Here is a 26,614-nt window from a genome sequence, read left to right as displayed (position 1 = left end):
AACATAAAAGAAAAACATTTTTATTCTTCTACAATATTATCAAAATATTGATTTCGTCTTAGAAATTCTTTTTTTACGTCTAGATTATTTCGTTTATAGTAACGTTTTAACATAAAATTTTCTTTCATAGATAATATACGTTTAAAATGTTTTTTATAAAGTTCAAATTCAGCTTTGGGAATCAAACAATTTTTAAAAACATGTTCTATATATTGTCTTAATTGTATATGTTTTCTAACTGATAGAAGTGAATCAATATCTTTTAACAGTTTATCATCTGGTTGCTGACCACGCATGAGATATTTCAGCCGAGCTATTATTTCCACTGGATTAAAGTTTTCGCATTTAACACGCTTCATTAAATTTTTAAAATCATCAAGCTTAAGCTCACAAGCCGGATTGGTTGTATAATAATCTTTGTTTAAAAATTCTTTTAATGCTACCTCAGTCATAATGTCTAAAATAATATAATAATTAATAATATTAATTCTACTTTTTAAAATCATTTTAATAAGAATTTTAATTCCTCAAGAAATAAAAAAAATAATTTTTAAAAATTTCACATAAATTTTTCTGAAAAATATTACTTTTATGATATTTTTTAAATTTTCGATGCACAAGGTTTGTTAAAAAAAATGGGTTAAAAAAAAAAATCTGTTTAATACATGAATAAAAATTTTTAATTTCCCATAAGACTAATGTAAATTATGAAAATATAAACACTGAGTATTTAAAACATAACAAACTTGCGATGCACTTTGTATGAAATTTACTTAGAACAATAAAATAGAGTGTTCAGTATGCTCATATTAGAAAGTCGTTTTCTTACATACTGAACATACTATATAATAATTATTGAATACTCGAGAAGAAAAAGTTATTTTCTAAAAAAAAATGTAAATAAAAGCAAATCAAAAAAAATAAAATTGATTGTTTAATTAAAATATATTTCATGGCTATCATTATCAATAATTATAACCTTTTTTTTTTTTTTTTTCCGATCGGCTTGATTGTGGACCGCCCTGGAACTACCGTTAGGTATTACTTCAGGGCGGCCCACGCCGTCTTTAAAACTCACACCACCACGTTGTGAATCATCCCGAAATTAATCAAGAGCTGATTCACAACGTGGTGTGGCCTCCCCCGTTAGCCGGATCCCAGAGTAAGATCCATCTTTGCGAAGGGGGCACAAATAACTCACGAAACAAAAACATAAAAACATAAAACACGAATACCTAAGGCGCCGGCCTAAACCAGCGTCTTAGGTCCTCCTGTACCGGGCGGCGCGGATGCCTCTGTCTCAGGCGTTCAGCTTCCTCCTTCTTTTTCAAGACGGACTCGACGAACGCCTGGACGAGCCTCCACGCCTCCCGGCTTCCCAACATCAGGTCCACCAAGGACCCGACTCGGAGCGTGGACCCCAGATGGGACTCCAAAGAGTCCCGCTCCTGGGCCCACGCCTCGCACCGGAAGAGGGTGTGCAGAGCGCTATCAGCCTCTCCCGGACGATCAAAACAGTGGTCGCACGTCGGCGCGGCTGCTTTACGAATACGATGTAAGTACTCGTTAAAGCAGCCGTGGCCGGACATCACTTAGGTGAGACGATAAGTCATCTCACCTTGAGTCCGGTCCACCCACCTGTCCAGCCGATCGGGTCCTATGAGGGACCTGGTCCACTCGCCTCTCGTCGTTTCCTCCGAGAGGCAAGTCCGCCACCGAAGCATGGTCATCCGCCTGAGCGCCAGCCGGTCCTCGGGTTCGAGGGACCGGTTGCGCTCTCGGCGGAGCTCATGCCCGGCGGCGCGTTCCTCGGCGAGCAGATCGGCGGGCGGCAGTGACGNGCGGAGCTCATGCCCGGCGGCGCGTTCCTCGACGAGCAGGTCGGCGGGCGGCAGTGACGACAGGACACCCGCCGCCACTCCGGACACCGTTCGGTACGCCGAAACTGTCCGGATCGCCGCCCGCCTCTGCACCCTGAGCAGGGCTTCACGGTTTTTGGACGAATACTCAAGAGTATCCGCCCAAACCGGGGACCCGTACAGGAGGACCGAGTGTACGACGCTGACTAAAAGTCTGCGCCGCATCTCTCTCAGCCCTCCCAGATTAGGCATCAATAATTATAACCTAACGAAAAAAGATATTCTTACTTATTCCTTTGAAATCTCTTATTAAATGTCTGCAGTATGGGCAAGGTTTCTCGCTTTGTATTAAAATATTGGAACATAAATTACCAATTGAATTTCCACAACAATTTAAAGTCACGGTCTTTTTTTCATCGCAGCATAAAATGCATAAATCTATACCAGATTAATTTGCTTTACAAGAATAAAATTCAAAAATTCTAAAAATATATATAGTAAATCGAAAATATAATTTTATTTTTTCGGTGTATAACACTCAATATTGTTTTAATTATGATATACAATGTGAGTAATTAATAATGAATCATTTAATTATTAAACAATTTAAATAATATTGAGAATATTTATTTAGTTTCTTTAAGAAACATGTTTTTCTCAATTTTTCAATCATGAAGTATTTGTCATGTTCATCTCTTACACCTTATAAGGGTGTAAACTTTATTTTCTCAAATAGCAACATAAATGATAAATTAATTTATTAAATAGGTAACGATCTAATTAAGAAAATGACTAGACGAAAACACCTTTTGTTTCATTATTTTGGAAGTTATTACCATTTTAAAATACACACTGCAGTTGAGATAAGGGTGTTGTTATTTCTAACAGTAGTCATTACTTGGACTGTGGGTGAGTGGCGGCCGACGAGTTATAAATGATATTGGATACCGGTAAATTCCGGCCCGATGAACTTTTGTCAATAGTTGAGTTGCGTTTTGAGTAATTGTCGCGTTGTAATTAGAGTATTCTTAATCATTAATTATAAATATCCTACATTGAAATATTGGGTTTTTTTAAATACTTAAATCACTAAAATATAGCGTTCATATTATAGCATAGCATTTTACATTTACACTGCCAGTTTAAATTCAGCTACAATAAAGTTCGTTTTTAGTGAAAAATCAAAATCACTTATTATCTATGAAGACTTCTAATTTCGTTTTTACAAAACACTTAAAGATGATATACAGAGATTACCTAGCTGTGCAAAAAATTGCAAGCACTTTTTGAAATTATCTTCTTCAAATAAAATAGTAGAGAGTAATACTGATCACAGCCACGGCAAAACTGATAAAAATGTCCTAAATAGGCAATTTTTAGGTAATTATTTGAAAATAAAAGCATTAGATGGCATTTCATGCAAAACAGCAAAACTTATATTTGCTCAGAATTGAAACAAGCGCTACCAACTTTAACAACCAATGATTTATCATAAATTCGATACAATATTCATCATACCCGTTTATCTGTGCACCCCCACAGAAACATTCAAAAGCTGTCCAANACATACCAACTTTAACAACAAATGATTTATCATAAATTCGATACAATATTCATCATACCCGTTTATCTGTGCACCCCCACAGAAACATTCAAAAGCTGTCCAAATAACTTTACTCAACTTATCATCCATGGACTTAAAAATGATATGTATTTACCATTTGTGAATTTTTTTACTCACTAACATATATCATATCGCACACTCGTGTGCATTTTAATGTATAATTCGTCACTCAATATTCATCAGTTTATTGTGCTCTCCCACTGAAGTTTTTATTGATTCTGAATTAGTAATTTACAGTGCTGTTTCGGAAGTTTTGGCCCAATACGAAAATGTCAATATAAGGATGTCAGTTTCATTTAGGACAATTTTAGTGGAAGAAAATCAGAAGTTTAGAACTATCTAAAATATACTAATACATGTAATAGTAATTATTTAAAAAAATTTTTTGGATTATCACTTTTGGATCTCACAACGTGATTGTTTCACTAATGACTTTATGGCAATACAGCCAGTTGAGAATGATTAAATTGTAAAATTCACTGACTATTTTTTCGAAAACTACATTTCTCCAGACTCTATGTTCCGTCCTTGCACTTGGGCACATTTTAATGCTATCTGTAACCGTACCATTGACAGCAGTAAAAGTTTTTACTCATAACTAAATAGTTCGTATTATACTAGCCATCCTAATATATACAACTTCATTTTCGTGTGTTACTTGAAGTTCAATCTGATTCTTACATAAAATGCAGAAGTAAAGGATTAAAAACAAAAAAAAATGAGTGAATAAGAATCGTATATTAGAGAACTAAGTTTAAAAATAAAGAAATATGGTGATTTGATTTCGTAAAATCATTGAGTTTTAAACCATACCAATAACACAAAAATGTATTAATATTTTAAAATTATTTATTAAAACACATCAAATTTAATAAAACATATTTTTGAGAAACGAGACACAATCAACCCCCACGTGGTGTTTTCTAGGTAATGCTAATATGCTGATATAAAGTAGTATGTAATAGATATGTAGCCGCAATTCGTATGTACTTCAAAAAAATCAACTCGTATTTTATTTATGGATTGGACCACAACTCATCATCACCGATTTCCTAACCTTACTCTTCCATCCCCTTAGGTATAAAATTCAATATTAAAGCGTCAACAATTATATAAAGTATATAAGTATATAGAATGTCAACAATTTCTAAAATATAAATTCAAAAATTGTTATCAATCAATAATATTCCTAATTAATTCAATATCTATCAAATAAGCTAACTAATTATGTATATTGCCATTTAAAAAAATTAATTTGACACGATTATATGGTATAAGGAATGAACATCAAAAATACTTTGTGATTAGTAAATTTAAAATAAAAACATATACTTTAAAGAACCAAAAAAAATTCTCAATATTAATTTAATTTTTCAATTAATAAGGTTATAATGATAATAACATGATAATTGAATTACTCTGTTGAAAGAGTGTTCAGTAAGTAAGGAAACAGATCAAATGTTACGAAAATGATAACAATAGAAACCCGTTTCCTTACATATTTAAAACCAATTAAGCTACATTTTTTCTTTCACCCCTTTCTTAGTATAAATGTTTAACAATAATTGAATCCATTTACTAAAAATTGCGGTGTTATCATATCAGTAGCATACTATTACAACAAAATATTTAGGGAGACTTATTGTATAAAATTTCTTCCTCCCTAAAATGATGTTTGTATAATAATACATATAGGTTTTCTCAGACTTTGAAAGGCTAATCCCAAGTCGACTAATTTGTACCTATAGGCATAGAATAGTACCATAATATAGTATAAATAGAAGAGTACATCTTCTTCTTTTTCCTCACGTTAATCCCAATTACTTGGGGTCGGCCACCATTATCCTAAACTTTCACTTGACACGATCTCCCACATCCTCTACGTTCATATCATCTGTTCTCATATCGCATTCAATAACATCTCTCCATCTCTTTTTTAGTCTTCCTCTACATATTCTTCCTTCAACATTCATTTCTACAACTGTTCTTACGGTTTGATTCTTCTCTTCTTATAACATGACCAAATCATCTAAGTCTATTTTCTCTCATCTTATCCACGATTGACGCTACACCTATATTCCCTCTTGTATGCTCATTTCTTATTATATCTTCTCTAGTTACTCCACTCGTCCATATAAGCATTCTCATCTCTGCTACTCTTATTTTCTGCTCTACTTTCTTATCAACCACCCAAAACTCTGAACCATACATAGCTGGTCTCACTACAGTCTTGTAGAATTTACCTTTCAGTCTCATTGGAATTATTTTATCACATAACATACCAGACGCTTCTTTCCACTTCAACTACCCGCATTTAATCCTGTGTCTTACATCCTCGTCAATACCGCCGCTATTTTGCACAACTGATCCTAAATACTTAAAACTTTCCACCTCTCCAATCAAGTCCCCGCCTTTTTTCACTTACCTTGTGTTCTCCTTTATCAAATTCGTACTCTATATACTCTGTCTTACTCCTACTTATTCTTAAACTCTTTTCTTTAAGAGCTGATCTCTACACCACTAGCCTTTGATTAATTACCTTCCTATTTTCTCCTATTAACACTATCGTCAGCAAACAACATGCATCACGGCACCTCTCCTTGTATTTCTTTAGTAAATTCATCCATCACTATAGAGACTAAGTAAGTGCTTAAAACAGAACCACGGTGCACTCTAACTCTTACCCAAAAACCTTTTGTTACTCATCCCACACTTTTTACCCTAGTACAAGTGCCATCATACATATGTTCTATTATATTAATATTAATATTTTTCTTCTTTTTCCTAACATTTCTATTAGTTGCCTCACACAAAATAATGGCTCCATTGTTGACTTACCAGACATAAATCCACTGCTGGTCTTACTGCTTTATTCTTTTTCATTGATGTCACAGCCTCCCATACCTCTTTCTCACTAATTAAATCTACAAGTCCCTCATTCCACGAGATATCCTCGAATATCTCTTTTGGGTACTCCTTATTCAGTAATTTTTCAAAATACTCTTTCCACTTTTTTTTCACATCACCATCACTCCAGAGTACCTTATTATCAACACTTTTTATACACCTTATATAATGATAATCTTTAGACCTTTTCTCTCTTACCTTTGCAAGTCTATAGATATCTTTCTCGCCTTCCTTTGTTCCTAGCCTATCATACAACTCATCATACCTCTTTAACTTCGCCTTACTTACTGCACACTTGGATTCTTTGCACAAGCATTTATACTCCATCCAATCTTCTCTTCTTCTGCTCTACTGACATATTTTGAATTACTTTTTCTTACTTTCTGTGATTTTTTGAACGTTCTCATCCCACCACCAGATTTCCTTGTTTCCTGGCATTCTACTCCTACTCTCACCAACAATCTCCTTTGCAGTATTCCTTACAAAACTTGAAAATCTATTCCACGCATCATTCATTTATGTCTCCCTCAACATTCCACACTGTCCTCTCTTTTACCGTCTTGGCAAACTCTTGTTTCATTTTCCCCTTTCAATTTCCAGCATTGGATATTTGATTTTTCATCCGTGTTCATTCTTTTTTTGTATATTCTCTTCTCCATACACTTTAACTCCATTACTATCAGTCTATGTTATGTAGTTATACTCTCGCCTGGTATAACTTTACAATCTTTTACTCGCTTTACGATCTCTTCCACATAAAATAATCAATCTGTGATCTATTACTTACACTCTTATAAGTTATATAATGTTCTTTCCTCTTTTTAATAAGTATTAACTACAGCAAGATCATATAATACTGCGAAATCCGGGATTCTTTCTCGAGCCTCAGTCTTCCCATTAAAACCATATCCTTTATGTACTCTTTCATATCCTCTCCTCGCATTGCCTACGTGTCCATTCATATCTCCATCTATCACCGCATCCTCATTGCCAGTTACTCCTTGCATCACTTCATTCATTTCTCTCCAAAACACTTCCTTGTCTATTTCATCACATTCTACTTGTGGTGCATAGACTTATATTACATTCAACACTTTTCCCTCGAATATAAACTTTACGGCTATAATTTTGTCACTTTTCTTAGCTACTTCTACTATTTTACTTTTCATCTCCACATCCAATATTATCCCTACACCATTCTTTGCATTAGAATGACCTGAGTATATTATTTTATAACTCTCGCCTATTTCCCTTGCTTTTTCTTCCATCCACTTAGTTTCCTTCACACAACAAATGTAAACTTTTTTCCTCTTCAATACTTTTATTAATTCTCTACTTCTATCAGTTAATGTTCCAACATTCCAAATACCTATTCTTATCTATCTTTCTTATCTTATTTGTTCCTATCATTCTTCATTATACACGGTCCTGCCTAAAGTTGAGTGGTGATGTCCCTACACCGTTGACACTACAAGCGTTGGGGAGACCTGTACACCTGTATAATTGGTGAAACAACACAAGTTCCCCGGCTGGAATCAAACACTTTATTTTTTAGGCCTTTTCCGTTTTTAACTACTTTATTTCCTCTCATTTGTTGTCCGCTTAAATCCAAAATAGGTCTATCCGCCTACGTTTTGTTCAGGACTCCTCATAATTTTTGACAAAAATATTATGCGGACTGTCGACCTTACGTAACTTATTAGTCGTCTCTTATGACTGGTAGAGAGGCCGTAGAAGTATTTTTATCCCCTATCCACAAGGAACAAATAGAGGAGTATCATAATATGTAAAAGTTAAAAACATAAAAATTCTATTTTTATTTTAATATGTATCTCCTAAAACAAAGATTGAAATCTAAAGACGTACACGGACCCACTTATGTTTTCTCAGCCACCCTCTTAACAATTTTACACTATTTTTTTCTAATAATTAGTACTCTATTTTTATAAATTTGTACACACTAATGGGGGACCATAGAAACGTTTCCCCAGCCACCGATTTTTAAAAATATAGTTTTTTTATAATTAATAACATAAAAAATAATTTTCTTGAAATTAAAATTATGTAAATTTTAAACTAACCTAATATTAGATTAGTTTTAAATACAATTTTAGTTATTAGAAAGATGGAAAGAACTGCCTATACACTCAGACCCGTCAATTGTGCGCACCTACTACTGAATTATATTAATTTGGTTACTTTGCATAAATGTTTCCACCGAAAGTTGTTGCCATTGTTAGAATACATAAGATTATATATTTATATATACATATGTACAATTTAGGACGTCCTACTAGGCACACCTATGTTCAAAAAGTCCTGTCTTTCTGGCGAAATTAAGTATCTCTTTGTGTTTTAGGTTTTTGATATCTTCTTTTTCAAGAAAATATTTTTCCAAATGTTTAGTTCTTAATGTGGCCAGAGTATCATAATCATCGATAATGTGAAATGAATCCTCCTATTCTGCTTCACACTTCTGACACAGTGATTATTCAATTGTGTCATTACACATCTTTATGTGATTTTATGTAATATGTTTAAGCAGATGATTTTTTTCTATCAGGGGTAGTCAGTGTGCTTATTTGATATTTACTCATGTTATTAAGATTCCTCAATAGTAGACCGAGAGTTAAACATTTATGAATATCTGAGTAACACTCCCAATTTTTCTGTGTTGTTCTCTGCATCAGTTTTTATGTAGCACTTTGATTGATAAATATTGATGAATATAGCAGCTAATTTTTTAATGTGTCTAAGTTCTTTCCTGGCTGTAATAAATGTCATTCTGGTCCACCAGACAAAGGCACCATAAATAACCATAGGTATAATAGGTATAATAGGTATAATAGGTATAATAGGTAGAGAATATCCAATTCATAGCTTTTGATGTAAAGCCCCGGATCATTCCCAGAGTTCTGCTGCATTTCCACAATATAGCTATGACGTTTTTGTCTCTAGCCTCAATATGTGATTTCCATCTCAGCTTACTGTCTAGGATAATACTCGACTATCTCGCATCTGGTTTAAAGACAATTTTTAGTACATTTAAAATAAGTGAGTCAAGACTATCAAGTCTTGTTCATCTCCTGGTAAAAATTACTATATCTGTTATGTTTGGATTAACATCTAGGTTATACTTCCTACACAACATGTGTATAGTATTCAGTCTCTACTATGCTAAGTCTATAATTAGTCATAACAAGTGATATAGAATCCCTCCTTGTGGGCTTCTCTATTTAACACTCTCGATTACTTTGGTTTCATTGAACTGTCCCTAGATAATGCATGGTTTCAATCCACTTAGTAAAAAATGGTTCTATTCTATACTGTGTAACGTGACAAAAATATCTATTTATTTTTTTTATCTATTTGTATATATATATATATTTGTGTTGAGCCGAATGCGGACTGCGACGGCGTTTGTCGGTAAAATTATCATGATAAGGTGTTGTGATTTGTTTATGCGCGTGCGAGATAGTCAGCTGTGTACTACTTCAGACCGGTTCATGGACGGCATTTTTGTGTACATTCACCCCGCTCCTTTCCTATCTTGAACGTCATTTGCACTGCTCACCGCATACATTGTCGCCATATGATTTAAATTGTTTTTAATAATTTCTGGCAATGGGTATTTAGTTATTTTTTGACCCCTACTCTAAAGGCTAGCCGTTTGGTCGACAACGTACCGCCGGGTCAAACGTCGGACGGGTTGTCGGGGAATAGCCATAGTCGGAACTGGTCGCACTATTTCCCGTCCACAGCGGTTTTTTTTTGTTGTGTGCGCTGCAACTGTTAATTATATATATATATATTCGCGAGTGTCCGCTATGTTGTAATTATGTAAATTTTGTGTTTAATGGCGTCGGCTAAACCTGCCTCCAGCTTCTTGAGCCCTTAGGGGCTGGTAATGTATAGTTTATTATATAATGTTTTGAGCCAGTTATTTTTTAGTGCGCCGTGGCATAAGCACGTGTGGCGAATTTTTTTATATTTTTTTATATAGTTTTTTTCTGTAGGTGTCCCTATATTTTTTTTATTTAGGTCCCTCAACATGGCAGGCGTGTTCCAATACTTATGCCACGGCGCACTAAAAAATAACTGGCTCAAAACATTATATAATAAACTATACATTACCAGCCCCTAAGGGCTCAAGAAGCTGGAGGCAGGTTTAGCCGACGCCATTAAACACAAAATTTACATAATTACAACATAGCGGACACTCGCGAAAATATATATATATAATTAACAGTTGCAGCGCACACAACAAAAAATAACCGCTGTGGACGGGAAATAGTGCGACCAGTTCCGACTATGGCTATTCCCCGACAACCCGTCCGACGTTTGACCCGGCGGTACGTTGTCGACCAAACGGCTAGCCTTTAGAGTAGGGGTCAAAAAATAACTAAATACCCATTGCCAGAAATTATTAAAAACAATTTAAATCATATGGCGACAATGTATGCGGTGAGCAGTGCAAATGACGTTCAAGATAGGAAAGGAGCGGGGTGAATGTACACACAAATGCCGTCCATGAACCGGTCTGAAGTAGTACACAGCTGACTATCTCGCACGCGCATAAACAAATCACAACACCTTATCATGATAATTTTACCGACAAACGCCGTCGCAGTCCGCATTCGGCTCAACACAAATATATATATATATACAAATAGACAAAACAATAAATAGATACTTTTGTCACGTAACTGAACTAAATAGATGAAACTATTGATAATGGTGAGCGGACTGTATGAGATAGTGTAATAATGATATCATACGTCTGAGTATCATAAGTCAGAATATAGATGCAGCAACGTAATGGCGAATGAAAACAGACGGCGGAAAAGCGACTAAAGCAATAAAGTTATTTAATTATGGTCAGGGCTTAATCACTGAAGGTGTGCAAGGACACGAGAGCTTTGAGCACTAGGGTGTAACAAACAAATAATAAAAAAAACCCAGCACAGGTTTGTCGCGGCACAGTGGTGACGTGGCATAATTGAATCAAGTTTAATGATATCTGACAGTGATTAAATTCACTGTACAAAAAAAACGCTTCGATGCAAATCTTTAGACAGTGTTTCATTTTAAAAAAATAGTGTATTTTTCCAAAAGCTACATGATCATTTCCTTATTAATATCTTGATGAAGATAAAGTATATCGAATAAAAAAGGGATATAAATATTATTTCTCATAAAAAAATTGTGTTGATCCATACACTATCCAAAAAGTTATAAGATTATAAAGTTAAAAATGTAAAAAATAAAATCGAGAATATTCACACAAAAATAGCATTCGGTAGCCATTATCTCCGTGAAGACAAAATAAAGTCCGAAATTTTTTTTTTCATAATAAAGTGCATTACATTAGCTTTAATTTAAGATATATATATATATATATATATCCGGACTTTCCGGATATTTTCAATAATTAATTTTTTGTAAAAAAGTTGTCCTTTTAAATCCCCCCTGTGGGCAGGTAAAGTGTCAGATTTATAAAAAAATATACAATATGATAGGTACAGACATCAAGCATCTATAAAAAAAATTAAATATTTACATTATATATATATATATATTTTATATTCTATATCTTTCCAAATTTTGGTAGTTAAGTTATATGTAGAGCTGTCAATAGATTTCCTTGTTTAGTATGGAGGGTTCTCCTTTTTATGTACCTATCAATAAGATTCTCTATAGTCTTAAGAAGAAATAAAGTGAAACTAATTGGACTGTAGAATTTTGTTACATAGTAGTTAGCATGGTTAGGTTTAGGTATAATACCCATCCAGACCATTCGTCAGCTTTCAGGTTGATAAACGTAAGCAAGAAATTCTCTAAATATGTTGCAAAGATGAAGGACATAATTGTGAAGACATAATAAAGGATCTAATTCCTCTCTTAAAATTTCAAGAAATATTTCGTCACGGGCTGTAGCTATAAGACTGTACTTATACCACTTGGGGTTATTATATCTCTCGTTAGCTGCCGTTCGATATAATGGATTTATATAGAGTGTTCAGTAAGTAAAAACACGGGTTTCTATTGTTCTCATTGTTTATAACAATTTACTAATATCCTTACTTACTGAACACTCTGTATAGTAAATAGTATAAAGTAATAATATGAAATTCTCAACACTGTGTTATCTATAAGAATGCAATGTTAATGACAGAGGCTGCGGTCTGTGAAGTGTTTCAGTTACAACCATATGTCATTAAGAATGATTTTAATAGTGGATCTGACTGAAATTGTGATGGCCAAAATATATATCGACATATAAAATCTATGACCCAAACTTTGTAAATAGAACAATATTAACTTATTACAATAATTAAATAAATTACCAAGAATGATGATGACACTAGCTGTAAGCTATAATGTTCAAAAATAAAATTATAATATAGAAGCAATTGTATGCAAATAAAGAAAAAAAATTTTACAGTGAATCTGTACAATATATAAGGAAAAAAAAGGTAGCACAATGGTGTCATGGCATAGTGGGACAAGTATAGATGGTATCTGACAATGATTAAAATCACTATCATTAGAAACGCTTCAATGTAAATCTGTAGATAGTGTTTAATTTTAAAAATTGGTGAATTATTTCAAAAGCAAAATTAACTCCTATTTTTTATTTTACTTCGTCTGCCATTTGCACATAGAAAATAGGTCGTCAGTACAACATTTTTTTTTGAACTTCTAGTACATAAATTTAACTTTATTTTAACATATATTTAAAAGACGCAGTATTCCCGAAACATTTTTAAAACTAAAATTGAAAAAGTTGAGTTTTGTAAAAATGTTGCTATTTTGAATCCCCCCGTGGGCAAGTAAAGGATCAGTTTATCATAAACTTTATATCAAATGTAACGGAAATAAGTAATGTGTTTATATAAAAAAAATTATTTTGGATCATTCATTATTTAAAAAAGTTATGGCAGTATCAAGTACAAAAATAACATTGATTATTTATACGAAAATTACATTTTTTGTTCAATTTTGACGGTTATTTGCACATAGAAGATAGGTCGGCGGGACATATTTTTTTTTAACTTATAGTACATATTGTAAGATTTAATTTAACACATGTTAAAGGACGCATTATTTCCGGAACATTTTCATAAGTTGTGTTGAAAAAGATCTGTTTTTTATACGTATGTTTCAAGTTTTGGACGCCCGAAAAATCGGGGAAATTGACCAATTAAAAAAAAAATATATATATAATGTATTTAAAAACAAAAATTTGTTTTGATCTATACATTTTTCAAAAAGTTATAGCAATTTAAAGTTGAAAATTTAAAATCAAAAATTTTAACACAAAACTATTATGTTTTTTAACTACGGCAACTATTTGCATAAAGAAGTTAAGTCGTCGGGACAATGTTTTTTTAATTTATAGTACCTTACATAAGCTTTAATTTGACATGTTTTAAAGACGCAGTATTTCTGAAACATTTTCAAAACTTAAGTTGAAAAAGTTAAATTGTTGTGCAGAAGTTGCTATTTTGAATTCCCTCTTATGGGCAGGTAAAGGGTCAGACTTTCAAAAATATTATATAAAATAAAAAGGGAATTACTTAAGATTTCAATATAAAAAAAAAATATTTTGATTTGTTTATTTTTCAAAAAGTTATGACAATTTTTAGAGAAAAGAAAAAGTGAAAAAATGTCGAAATTTATCGATTTTAAAAATCGTAATTTTTGGAAAATTTCCATCATTTACGGGGAACGAGGGAAAAATGTTCAATTTTTAAAGGTAATGTTTTCAACTAAATACCATTCCTGATCTTTACACGTATCTTTGAGAAAAATTGATCCAGTAAAATCTAAGAAAAACTAGTGACAGACACAAAAAAAATAAAATAAAATAAACACATCATGGTAAAATTATTACCTTCTCAGCTTCGCATCGAAGCTAAAAATAGTAAAAAATATTAACGTTTCTAAATATTAACGTATTTACTAGAGCAACGAAAAAGAGAAAAAAAAAGAAATAGAAAGCAAATGTTCGAACTAGGTAAGGACTATCGACCTGGATGGGGCATTATTAACTACTGATAGAGATTATCAGTGTGACCAACTTTGAAAGTGCTTTGCGCGAACATTAATTATATAATAAACCAAATGTTTAGAAATGCGGGGCTGGGAAACGTTTTTTTCAAATTCCGCATTAGAAAAATTATTATATCTAGTAAACGAATATCATACAAATTCTAATTTTTAGCATACAAATTCATTTAAATATAATAATAATTATTATAAAAAAAAATTGTGCAAAATTTTTATGAAGGGGACTGGGAAACGTGTGACAGACCCCATAATTTTTTCATATTAATAGCTCTTTGAATCAGATAACAAACTAAGGTGAATTAATAAAAAATATTCAAGTTTTTTTATATTAATTTATTTATTTCAATGAATTTTCAAAATATTAAATTTAAAATGACTTCCGAACTCCAAGAAATAATATTAGTTATAACAACTGAAATAATCAATTAAGATATCTAATAAAAAAAATTGAATAGTATACTATTTTTGATATGATATAAGATTTTATTAAACCCTTTAAAATATTGTATCGTAAAAATAAATTATTAAAAATGTTTTACTTTTTTCTGATTCATCTTCTGATAATTTTGATTCATCTGTAAATTTAATATTTCATTTTACATGATTTAAATAATATAATAGGCAGGGTGTACTAGCCGGAATTCAGGATAATTAACGATGGAGAAGTGTTCTTTGAGTTTAATTATGTAAAAAAATGATAATCGTGTTATATTCATTTGAAATATTATTAATATTCTAATAAGTCTACTGAGTTTTATTATATATTTTGACTACCCATTATTCAGTTTCGACTAGAAGCATTACTGCCAGGGATTTTCAGAACTTAATCCAAGAACAAATAAAAATTAAATTACTTTTGTTTCAAATATTTGGTCGCAACAAGACACTTTTAGCAATTAGTTATAATAATCTTTAACAAGTTGTTTTTTTTTAATTATACCTTCATCGAATAAATCAACTGAAAAACAAATATTAAATATTAAAAATTGATATCAAAAACTATTATAAAGTAGAAGTTAATAACTTGGTCTATAAAAAACATTAATTTTAATATTTAATTTAATAGTTTTGGCTTATTTATTTATTTATATCTACGAGTCATGAAAGTGATACTTGAAATATTTATAATATTTTTGATGACATACAATAAGAAACAGTGTTTATTGATAGTGAATAAAATAATCAAGATGAACAAGAACTAATTAAAAACAAAACAGAAAATCAACAACATAATTTCATTAAATTAAGCTACACGATAATACAATGTTAAAATAACCAGACAAGTATTCAACAATCGTTGAACTACTTGACATAAATATTTATAAATTAAATAACGGTTCGATATTTATTTATCAGAGTAATTATGCGATTAATACTATACTAAAATTTAATTTGAACGATACAAAAGAATTATCTATTCCAATTAATAAGTCAGGTGTAATTATTTAGATATAAATACAGGATAAACTAATGAAGTATTTCCATATCATCAAGCAGTCGGAAGTCTATCATTTCAATTTCAAATTACAAAACCAAATATAGCCTACGTTATTTATTTATAGAATATATAAATGATTATATATCATATAATCATATAGCATAGATTATATTTATACATGTCGATTTCTGTCAAATCCATCAAAGAGTCAATGGACTTTGGTTAAATAAATCATACGTAATATTAAAAAGACAATTTATTGTGGTTTATATTTTGAAATTAATGTAAATTTAACATTTGAAATTTTCAGTGACGCACATTATGCTGAATATGTATTTTTAGATTGATATGTAGTCGCCAGCTTAAATACTATTAACAGTTAGTAATAAGAAATTTTGTGTAAAATCACTATTTTTTTATCGTATTAAATCATTTCAATAGTGACACATAGCAATCTATTTTATGTAGTTCTTGATTTTTAAATAGATGCTGCAATTGAAATATTCACATCTTAGATAATTTTTTAATTATTCAAATTGATACACTGCACAAACTACATACTGTTTTTTACATAATAATTCAATTATTATTAAGTATAATTTGTTTAATTAAAATGTATTCATTTGTTTAATTTATTATTTTTATATAACCTAATAATCAAACATTACTATTTTTTGTATTAATATAAAAAAATTATATTATTTTGTTCATAAGTAAAACTAAATCTTAGTGTTAGATCAGACAAAAACAAATGAGTTGTTTTTTTTAATTATACCTTCATCGAATAAAACATCTAAAAAAAAAATATTAAATATTAAAAATTTATTTCATCAACTATTATAAAGTAAAAGTTAATAATTTCCCTAGATTTAATATAACACTGGTCTATAAAAACAAACTTTTTATAATTGTCAAGGGCTAAAATATATTCCAATTTTTTGCGCTGATATCAAATGTGTAAATAGATTTTTTCTACAGAATGACTTGGAAAGACCTAAATAAATGCGTTTGACGTTAAAGAGAACAATTAATTTATGTGTGTGTGTTTTAGTGTTTACTCTAGACCAAGCCGTCGTATAACAGATAAACATGGCATTTCAGATCAAAACTTTGCACTAATTATTGTAAACATATTAAAAATCAAAATTAAAAGTAGTTTAAAACAAAACAAATATTTCTTTGTTTTTAATAATTAATAATTAATTTTTAGGGAGTAATTTCTCCTTTTTACTAATTAGTAATTATTTCAAAAAGTAGTATATAGAAAAAAAACAAATTACAGATTTAAAATCATCGAAAAAAATTGGTTTAAAAATAAATTTTTGTTTTGGATGAATATTCTTTGCCTACCAATGTAATTTATTATAAGAATTTTTGATGTTAAATGTAAATTGAATGTACACAAGTGCAACCATTATAGTTTATATACTTTTTCTTAAAATTAATATACATTTTACATCTATAAAAATGTATTACAATATCATTTTTGATTGTGATTAAATTTTATAAGATCAACAAGACTGTGAAAAAAGAATTTTCCATCACTAAAATAATGAAAATATACTGATTTTTGAGAATAGCTCATGTTTTTTGCAACAGTTTTAACTTGATAATAATTTTTAGTACCTTCATAATTTGACGGCATAAAACATCCTAATATTGGTGCTTAAAAAATATAATAAAACATTAGAATTAAGCTTATTGCAAAATATAATAAGCATTTAGTAAAAACTTTAAAAAATCTGTATCAAGTCAAAAACTTAATGACTAAAATTTAGTTCTCTTAATTAATACAAAGTTAAAAAAGCGGGTAAAGCTATTTTTTTTGAAGTGAAACTTCATGACAGAGGGTAAGAAAAAAATGGATAATCACGAATTTGGTTTAATTATTAAGTACAGTTGAATGAAATTCCATAATTCCGCGAATAAACGTTCGTCAACGTTTTAGTGTTAATAAAATTCTATTAATTTTAAAATGTTTAAAAAATATCTTTAAATTTAACTACAGTAAAGTTGGAAATTTTAAAACAATTTTTTCGCACTTAAAAGTACAGTAGAACTCCAATTATCCGAACTCCGACCATCCGAATCGCCGATTATCCGAATCACTTTCAGAAAAAATCAGAAAAAAATTTGTCCAAAGTCCGCGGCGTCAGTGTAGGCACAACACGTGGTAAGAGTTCCCACTCCAGTTCCGGCGCATTGCAGTCACCTGTCATTGTTTGTTTTGATTAGTCAGTGTGCTAAATTGACCTTGCTCGAGAACGCTACTCTTTCGCTACGGCTTACTTTTGTTTGTGCGTGTACTGTATTGTTTTTTACCATGGCTTCGAAAAGAAAACGTGTTGTGCTATCGTTAGCGGACAAACTGAAAATTATAGAGCAACTCGATAAAGGTGTAACGGGTAAGAAGTTGTCTGAGATTTATGGTGTTGGACAAGCAACAATTTGTGACATTAAAAACAGTAAGTCAACACTTTTAAACTTTGTTTCGGTGCTTGAAAATGAAGATGGAAGTTCCTCCAGGAAAACAATGAAGACAGCAACCAACAAAAATTTGGAAGATGCCGTGTTTAAATGGTTTTTGCAGCAACGTTCTATGGGAAATCCGATTTCAGGTCCAATCCTTTGTGAAAAAGCCAAAATCTTAGCAGAAAAGCTTGGTTATTCATCTTTTAAGGCTAGTAACGGCTGGCTAAGGAACTTTAAATTCAGGCATGGTGTACGCGAGTTAGATTTGGCTGGTGAGAAGCTTTCAGCAGACTCTGCAACTGCTGAAAATTTTATTGAAAAATTTAAAACTGCAGCAGAATCCTATGATCCGGAGTTTGTTTATAATGCCGATGAAACTGGCCTTGTTTGGAAAGCATTACCAAAAACCACTTTGGCTTCTAAAAGGGAATCTAGTGCCCCTGGACATAAGGTCAGTAAAGAACGTGTTACAGTGCTTAACTGTGCCAACTCCACTGGAAATCATAAACTACCACTTCTTTTGATAGGAAAATCAAAAAATCCAAGAGCATTTAAAAACGTAAAAAAACTTCCACTCTTCTACAAAAGTCAACCCAAGGCCTGGATGACTGCAGCTTTGTTTACCGAATGGTATGATGAAGTGTTTATTCCTGAAGTGAAAAAGCACCAAAAATCGGTGGGAAAAGAAGGCAGTAAGGTGCTTTTAATTGTTGATAACGCACCCACTCATCCTACAGCAGAACTGTTGGAAAGAGAGAATGGGCAGTTTATAACGACGTTTTTGTCTCCCAATGTTACAAGTTTGCTGCAATCCATGGACCAGTCTGTTATTGAAACAATGAAGCGCCATTACAGAAAGCAACTGCTGAGAAAACTGCTGATCGAAGGTGCTGAAGATGAAGAATTGGTTTTGGCAAATCATAGCAAAATAAATTTAAAGGACTGCTGTTACATGGTAGCGGAAGCTTGGAGTTTGGTTACGGCAGTGACGCTAAGACGTGCGTGGAATAAACTGAAAGGCCTACCGTCTGAGAAGAACAAAAAGAAAGAATCTGAAGAAAATGAGAAACAAGAAAATGGAGAGGATGAAGATGATGAAGATGCGTTGCCACTAGAGGAAATAAGAAAAATGATTGTAAAAATTCCTGGTTGTACAGAAGTAAGTGCTGAAGATGTAGGAGAGTGGATGGCTTGTGACACGTCTGACCCTGGTTTTCAAATTCTCAATGACGATGAAATTGTTGAAAGTGTGAGAGAAGATGTTGAAGTGGAAGTGGAAGAAGAACTTTCGCTTGATGTTGAAGTAGACGCTGGACCATCAGCTAGTGAAGCATTTGCCGGCCTCGAGACTGCTTTGAAGTGGATGGAGCGTCAGCCCGAGTGTGACCACTTGCAACTGCTCACCGTCAAGCGAATGCGTGACCTGGCTGCCCGAAAACGGATGAAGACCGCAAAACAGCTTACATTGACGGAGATGTTTAAAAAACAATGATTTTTATTTCTAAACTTGTAAGTACATTTTATTTATATTTAAAACATGTGAAAATATCATGTTTCTTTCATTTAATTCAATAAAAAAATAGTGCAATATCAAAACGTAGCGTTTTTTCTCTCCAATGGCAATTTTTTAAAAAAAAAACTCCGATTATCCGAATATTTGATTATCCGAATGGGTCCCGGNTAAAAAAAAACTCCGATTATACGAATATTTGATTATCCGAATGGGTCCCGGTCCCCATTAATTCGGATAATTGGAGTTCTACTGTAGCTATAACTTTTTTTCAGAAACACTAAAACTAGAATATTTTTAGTATAGTATATGATACATATTAAGCTTTATGTAAATATACTGTTTATAATGAAAATACAATGTACATGAATGGAATTGAATTATTAACTATGTAATACTTTTTAAATTCATCCTTATGACTTGTAAAAATATTAACTTTGTTTAATCAAATTTTTATTTACATATTAGATATAAAACTTTAGAGTTTCAAATTTTTAATTTTCATACATGTATAATACACAATGGATAACTAATATAGGTAATTGATTTTTTATGACGTCGCTATTACAGTCACGAAACTTTATTGTCAATTATGACTATCACACCCAAAGAAAAACCTCGATCTATATAATAAATTCATTGTTCAATTTGATAAATATATCATTACTATTGAATCAATGATATATTTATCAATATGATATTTTTTTTTCTTATCTTGAACAATAATTATTTATAAGAATAGTTATTTTGTTCGTATTAATAAAACATTATCATAAACCCTTGATAAAATTTCTCTTTCAATTTTGATTGAGGTTTTTCTTTGGGTGCATAAGATATGCTCCCTGTATTGCTATTTGAAGTATTTATTAATTTGTTATTTACTCACAACAACGTGTCCTACAAATGTTTGCGAATACACAGATATTCGATGCCTATATGCGAATATCAACGTCGTAAAAATCAATTAGCTACCTGATTAGTAATCCTTCGTGTATTATACATGAATATTGACTCAAAAATATGAAATTTTAAAATCTTACATCTAATAAACGATTATGTTATGTTAAAAATTTAAATGCCATTTACTATTAAATTAAAAACTCTAAAATTTTATTATATTCAAAATATGTATTCCCGTTCAAAAAAACAAAGTTGACTTAAAAAGTATTACATAGCTAATAATTCAAGAATAATATGTAACTAAAGGTAACCAAAAAAAACATGTTTAAATTATTTTTATTCTGTAAATAATTGAGTGAATTATGATAAAAAAAAAACCAGCACAATGGGGGCGTGGCATAGTTGGGTCCAGTATAGATTTAATCTGACAGTGATTAAAATCAATATCATAAGAAACGCTACGATGCAAATCTGTAGATAATGATTAATTCTCAGAAAATGGTGGATATATACAAAAGCAACATCAACTATTTCCTTAATTATATCCAGTTTAGTTAGTCTTAGATTCAAAAATATAATATAATATTTTATATTACATAATTGTTATATTGAATTATTTTCAAATTATTATTTATTTTGATTTTTAATATGTTAAAAGTAATAATTTTTAACCTACTTTATTTCGTCCTTTAAAGTAAAAGTTTATAATAAAAAAGAAAAAAGTTATTGCCATAACTCCTAGTTCAACTTGCAAGTTTGAAATTGACATTATTAAATAGTAAAAAATGAAATTGTTAAGATTAATATAGAGTCAAGAAATATTATAATTTACTATTTACAGTAAATTTATCAGAAAAGCTCAATTTTTTTTTGCATTTTTATCGTAATAGATCACTTATAGAAAAATCATAGTAATCATTTCTAATTAACTTTTGGTGTTTAAAAAGATTCTACAATAGAAATATTCAGAGCTTAATTAATTTTAATGATTTACTTTATCTAAAAGAATCAAAAAGTTGTTAGAAATCTACTCAATTGAGTGTATTATTATAAAATTTGACTACAATAGTAAAAATCTATTGATAAATTCAATTGAAACTAAAAATCATTTTAGCTTCGATGCGAAGCTAAGAAGGTATTAATTTTACCATGATGTGTTTATTATTATTTTTTTTTATGTCTGTTGCCACTTTTTCTCAGCTCTCACTGGACCGATTTCTTTCAACAATACGTCAAAAGATCACAAATCGTATCTAGTTGAAGACATTACCCTTAAAAATTAAAACATTTTTCCTCGTTCCCCGCAAATGGGGGAAATATCCAAAAAAATTACAAATTTAAAAATCGATAAATTTTGTCATTTTTTTCACTTTTTTTTCTAAAAACTTCCATAACTTTTTCAAAAATCAACAAATCAACATAATTTTTTTTATACTAAAACCTTAGAAATTTTCCTTTTATTTGATTTCATTTTTTTGAAAATCTAACACTTAACCTGCTCACAGGGGGGATTCAAAATAGTAACATTATTACAAAAACTAACTTTTTCAACATAACTTTTGAAAATGTTCCGGAAACACTGCGTCTTTTAAACATATATCAAATTAAAGCTTATGTCATGTTCTATAAAATGGAAAAAAAAAATTTATCCTGACACTTTATCTTCTGCATACAAACGGCTGCCATAATTAAAAAAATGGTATTTTTGTGTTAAAATTTTCGATTTTAAATTTTCAACTTTAAATTCCTATAACTTTTTGAAAAATGTATAGATCAACACAAATTTTTGTTTTCTAAATACATTATATGTATATCTTTTATTTGACATACTTTTTTTAATTACAATTGGACAATTTCCCCTTATATAAGGGTCGTTCAAAACTTGAAACTTTGTATAAAAAAAAGAACTTTTTCAACTTAACTTTTGAAAATGTTCCAAAAATACTGCGTCTTTTAAACATATATCAAATCAAAGGTTATGTCATGTACTATAAAATGAAAAAAACAATTTGTCCTGACACTTTATCGTCTATGAGTAAATTGCCACCGAATTTTAACAAAAAATGTAATATTTACAAATAAAATCAGCTCCTATAGTGATATTTTTGTATTTAAAACTACCATAACTTATTTAAATATTAACAAAAACTAAATAATATTTTTTTATATCGAAACCTTAGGTAATTTCTTAATTTTTGGAAATGTTCCGGAAATACTGCGTCCTTTAAACATATATCAAATTAAAGCTTATTTGATGTACTATAAAATTAAAAAAAAAAATTTGTCCCGATGACCTATCTTCTATGCGCAAATGGCTACCGTATTCAAAAATATGCTATTTTTTATTAAAATTCTGGGTTTTGTATTTTATTTTATTTTAAATATCTTATTAGGGGAAAACACTGTCTTTCATGAATATTATATAATTTAATTGACATAGAATAAAGTTCATAAGACATATGAAATTAAACTTATTAAAAATTTTTTATTTTTTTAAAGTCGAAAAAGTAATTTTTAAATTTGAGTTAGCTTAAATAGCTTATTTTATCTTGAAACAAAAGTAACGAACAGTTGCCAAATGGGTAACACCTGTGCCTCTCACGACTAGGGTTCCAGGTTCAAATCCATCTGTGGCTTATAACATTTTACATTTTTTTTTTGAGTTAGAATAGAATTGTAAAATCATTTGATATTTATCTCATTTAGATTCAATAATTTCAATAAATATAAAGGATCTTATCACTGTAGTCTCCCCTCGTGAGAAGAAATTTATATTCATGTTAATATTATTTTACTATGTGGTTCTTTTTGTGGCTACGATTTATTTTGCCAACCCTCATTAGACCTATTTTTTTCAACGATACGTCAAATGATTCATTTAAGTTTATGATATTTAAGTTAATGATTAGTATAAGTTATTACTCTTAAAAATCAAAAAAATATTCCTTATTCAAATAAAAAGTAGCTTAACCAGCTTTATCCATATAAACAATTAAAATCATTAATTTTTAATATTCTTAAAGTATTTATTGTCGAATTAGATTTGATATGATAAAAGTATTCAACTACAAAAGTAAATAATTTTACTTTATAATTTATTAATTTTTTAACTCTATTTGTGTGTGCTACTACCAGTCTATAATATGCCAAATNCGTGTGCTACTAACAGTCTATAATATGCCATTTTTTTTTTGTAATATGTTGCTATATAAATCATAAATTTAAAAAAAAAATGATTTTTACATTCAACTGAATTTAACGATGGATTTTTACAATTATAATTATATTTTATAATACGCTCAATTGAGTAAATCTTTTTAACTACTTTGTTTTGATTGGTTCATTTAGTTAAAGTAAATTATTAAAATTAATTAAGTTCTGAATATTCAATTGCAGAATCTTTTTAAACACCAAAAGTTATTAGGAGATTATTACTATTCTTTCTATTTCAGTTATCTATTACGATAAAGATGCAAAAAAATCGAATTTTATAGTACATCAAATAAGCTTTAATTTGATATATGTTTAAAGGACGCAGTATTTCCGGAACATTTCCAAAAATTAAGTTGAAAAAGTTAGTTTTTGTAAAAAAGTTACTATTTTAAATCCCCCCTTTGAATAGAATAAGTGTTAGATTTTCAAAAAAAATGATGTCAAATGAAAGGAAATTACCTAAGGTTTCGATATAAAAAAATATTATTTAGTTTTTGTTAATATTTAAATAAGTTATGGTAGTTTTAAATACAAAAATATCACTATAGGAGCTGATTTTATTTGTAAATATTACATTTTTTGTTAAAATTCGGTGGCAATTTACTCATAGACGATAAAGTGTCAGGACAAATTGTTTTTTTCATTTTATAGTACATGACATAACCTTTGATTTGATATATGTTTAAAAGACGCAGTATTTTTGGAACATTTTCAAAAGTTAAGTTGAAAAAGTTCTTTTTTTTATACAAAGTTTCAAGTTTTGAACGACCCTTATATAAGGGGAAATTGTCCAATTGTAATTAAAAAAAGTATGTCAAATAAAAGATATACATATAATGTATTTAGAAAACAAAAATTTGTGTTGATCTATACATTTTTCAAAAAGTTATAGGAATTTAAAGTTGAAAATTTAAAATCGAAAATTTTAACACAAAAATACCATTTTTTTAATTATGGCAGCCGTTTGTATGCAGAAGATAAAGTGTCAGGATAAATTTTTTTTTTCCATTTTATAGAACATGACATAAGCTTTAATTTGATATATGTTTAAAAGACGCAGTGTTTCCGGAACATTTTCAAAAGTTATGTTGAAAAAGTTAGTTTTTGTAATAATGTTACTATTTTGAATCCCCCCTGTGAGCAGGTTAAGTGTTAGATTTTCAAAAAAATGAAATCAAATAAAAGGAAAATTTCTAAGGTTTTAGTATAAAAAAAATTATGTTGATTTGTTGATTTTTGAAAAAGTTATGGAAGTTTTTAGAAAAAAAAGTGAAAAAAATGACAAAATTTATCGATTTTTAAATTTGTAATTTTTTTGGATATTTCCCCCATTTGCGGGGAACGAGGAAAAATGTTTTAATTTTTAAGGGTAATGTCTTCAACTAGATACGATTTGTGATCTTTTGACGTATTGTTGAAAGAAATCGGTCCAGTGAGAGCTGAGAAAAAGTGGCAACAGACCAAAAAAAAAATAATAATAAACACATCATGGTAAAATTAATACCTTCTTAGCTTCGCATCGTAGCTAAAATCACTTTATATGTGTATCAGATATATCATGAGAAATATATATTTATAATGTCATAAGGACGTAAAAAAACACAGTGGTAAGAGTATTAAATGGGTTTCTTGTACTTTATGTTCTTTTAAGATATCCTATACTAAACAATTACAAATAGTATTTTCAATTCATATTTTGCGATAAAACAAATAATTTAACGATCATTTAATATTTTAGTTAAATTATAATTGTAAAGTTACAAATTTACAAATTATTGTGATTATTTAATAGATTCGTATCAAAAGGTTTTTTATGATAGTGATGTTGCTCGCTGTCAGATATCATCTATACACTTAAGGGTTAATGAACTAATGAAACTACGAATCTGTAAATAAAACATTTGTAGTGAAAAATTTTGATAAATTCTCATCCCGATTTTCGCTCTCATATTATGATAATAATCATGTTTATCAATAGCGCAACCGAAGGGTTGTAACAGCTTCAACCCCGGAAATGATTTACAAAGTTTGAAATGTTTTTAGTTTTCTACAGTAAAAAAATATTTGATGAGTAAAAATAAAAGATAATAACCTCCCCCGAAAAACTGGTTGCGCCTTTCATATAAATACATACTTACAGAAGCTTTTATTTCGTTTTAGAGTAGGTTTTGATGATGATAAACATAATGCTGAAAAATTTGTGCAAACTTTAATGTTAAATAAATAAAATCTTAACGAACTGCAAAATACAAGTGTTAGGTTTCTTAATTTTTATTCTTAATGATTTTTTTTTAAGTAATGAAAATTAGTTTTACCTTTGTTTAAAAGCATTAAGCATACCATCAAATATAATTTTGAATACATAAAGAGCTATATAGAAATATTAATTCTTATTAAATTTAGTTTCTGTATTAAGTTTTTAACAAAAAAATTTGTTACTAGCAATTATTATAATTCTTTAATTCAAAAGTCTAAGAAAATTATATTTTTGCATACCATAGTTTTATTATTTAGCTGCGAAATATTCTGGATAATTATATGTTTTTTTTATATTCTATTAAAAAAAGAAAAATTACAATAAATCAAAAGTGATGATAAATTATATAACCATTTAATTC

General features: G+C 29.8%; 1 protein-coding gene across 4 annotated transcripts; it reads right to left on the bottom strand.

The window, feature by feature from the left end:
- LOC126904392 (uncharacterized) lies at positions 1 to 26,614 on the bottom strand. 4 transcript variants are annotated; one of them, XM_050683398.1, is made up of 9 exons: positions 26,493 to 26,612; positions 26,312 to 26,366; positions 26,135 to 26,185; positions 17,528 to 17,566; positions 16,677 to 16,694; positions 15,404 to 15,421; positions 15,003 to 15,038; positions 2,148 to 2,297; positions 1 to 457 (listed from the first exon to the last, which is right to left on the bottom strand). In XM_050683398.1, the coding sequence occupies exons 1-9, from the start codon at positions 26,493 to 26,495 to the stop codon at positions 21 to 23; spliced, it is 807 nt and encodes a 268-aa protein (XP_050539355.1). In that variant the 5' UTR covers positions 26,496 to 26,612; the 3' UTR covers positions 1 to 20. The 4 variants fall into 4 exon arrangements, with proteins under 4 accessions (XP_050539355.1, XP_050539357.1, XP_050539356.1 ...); XM_050683400.1 differs by lacking the exon at positions 26,493 to 26,612 and adding an exon at positions 12,738 to 12,765 and having other exon boundaries at positions 26,312 to 26,482; XM_050683399.1 differs by lacking the exon at positions 15,404 to 15,421 and having other exon boundaries at positions 26,493 to 26,614.

This window comes from Daktulosphaira vitifoliae, unplaced genomic scaffold (genome assembly GCF_025091365.1).
Source record: "Daktulosphaira vitifoliae isolate Bord-2020 unplaced genomic scaffold, ASM2509136v1 Scaffold_4, whole genome shotgun sequence".
In the NCBI taxonomy this organism is placed as follows: Eukaryota; Metazoa; Arthropoda; class Insecta; order Hemiptera; family Phylloxeridae; genus Daktulosphaira; species Daktulosphaira vitifoliae.
This window is presented reverse-complemented; position numbering and strand designations above follow the sequence as displayed.

Bases quoted from the DNA above. Each gene is read 5' to 3' on its own strand.
- LOC126904392 (XM_050683398.1), bottom strand. The intron at 26,186-26,311 runs GTAAAACTAATT...CAAATTTTTCAG, and splicing joins CTTAATGCTTTTAAACAAAG to CATTATGTTTATCATCATCA. The intron at 2,298-15,002 runs GTAAAACATTTT...AATCTGGTATAG, and splicing joins AGAAGATGAATCAGAAAAAA to ATTTATGCATTTTATGCTGC.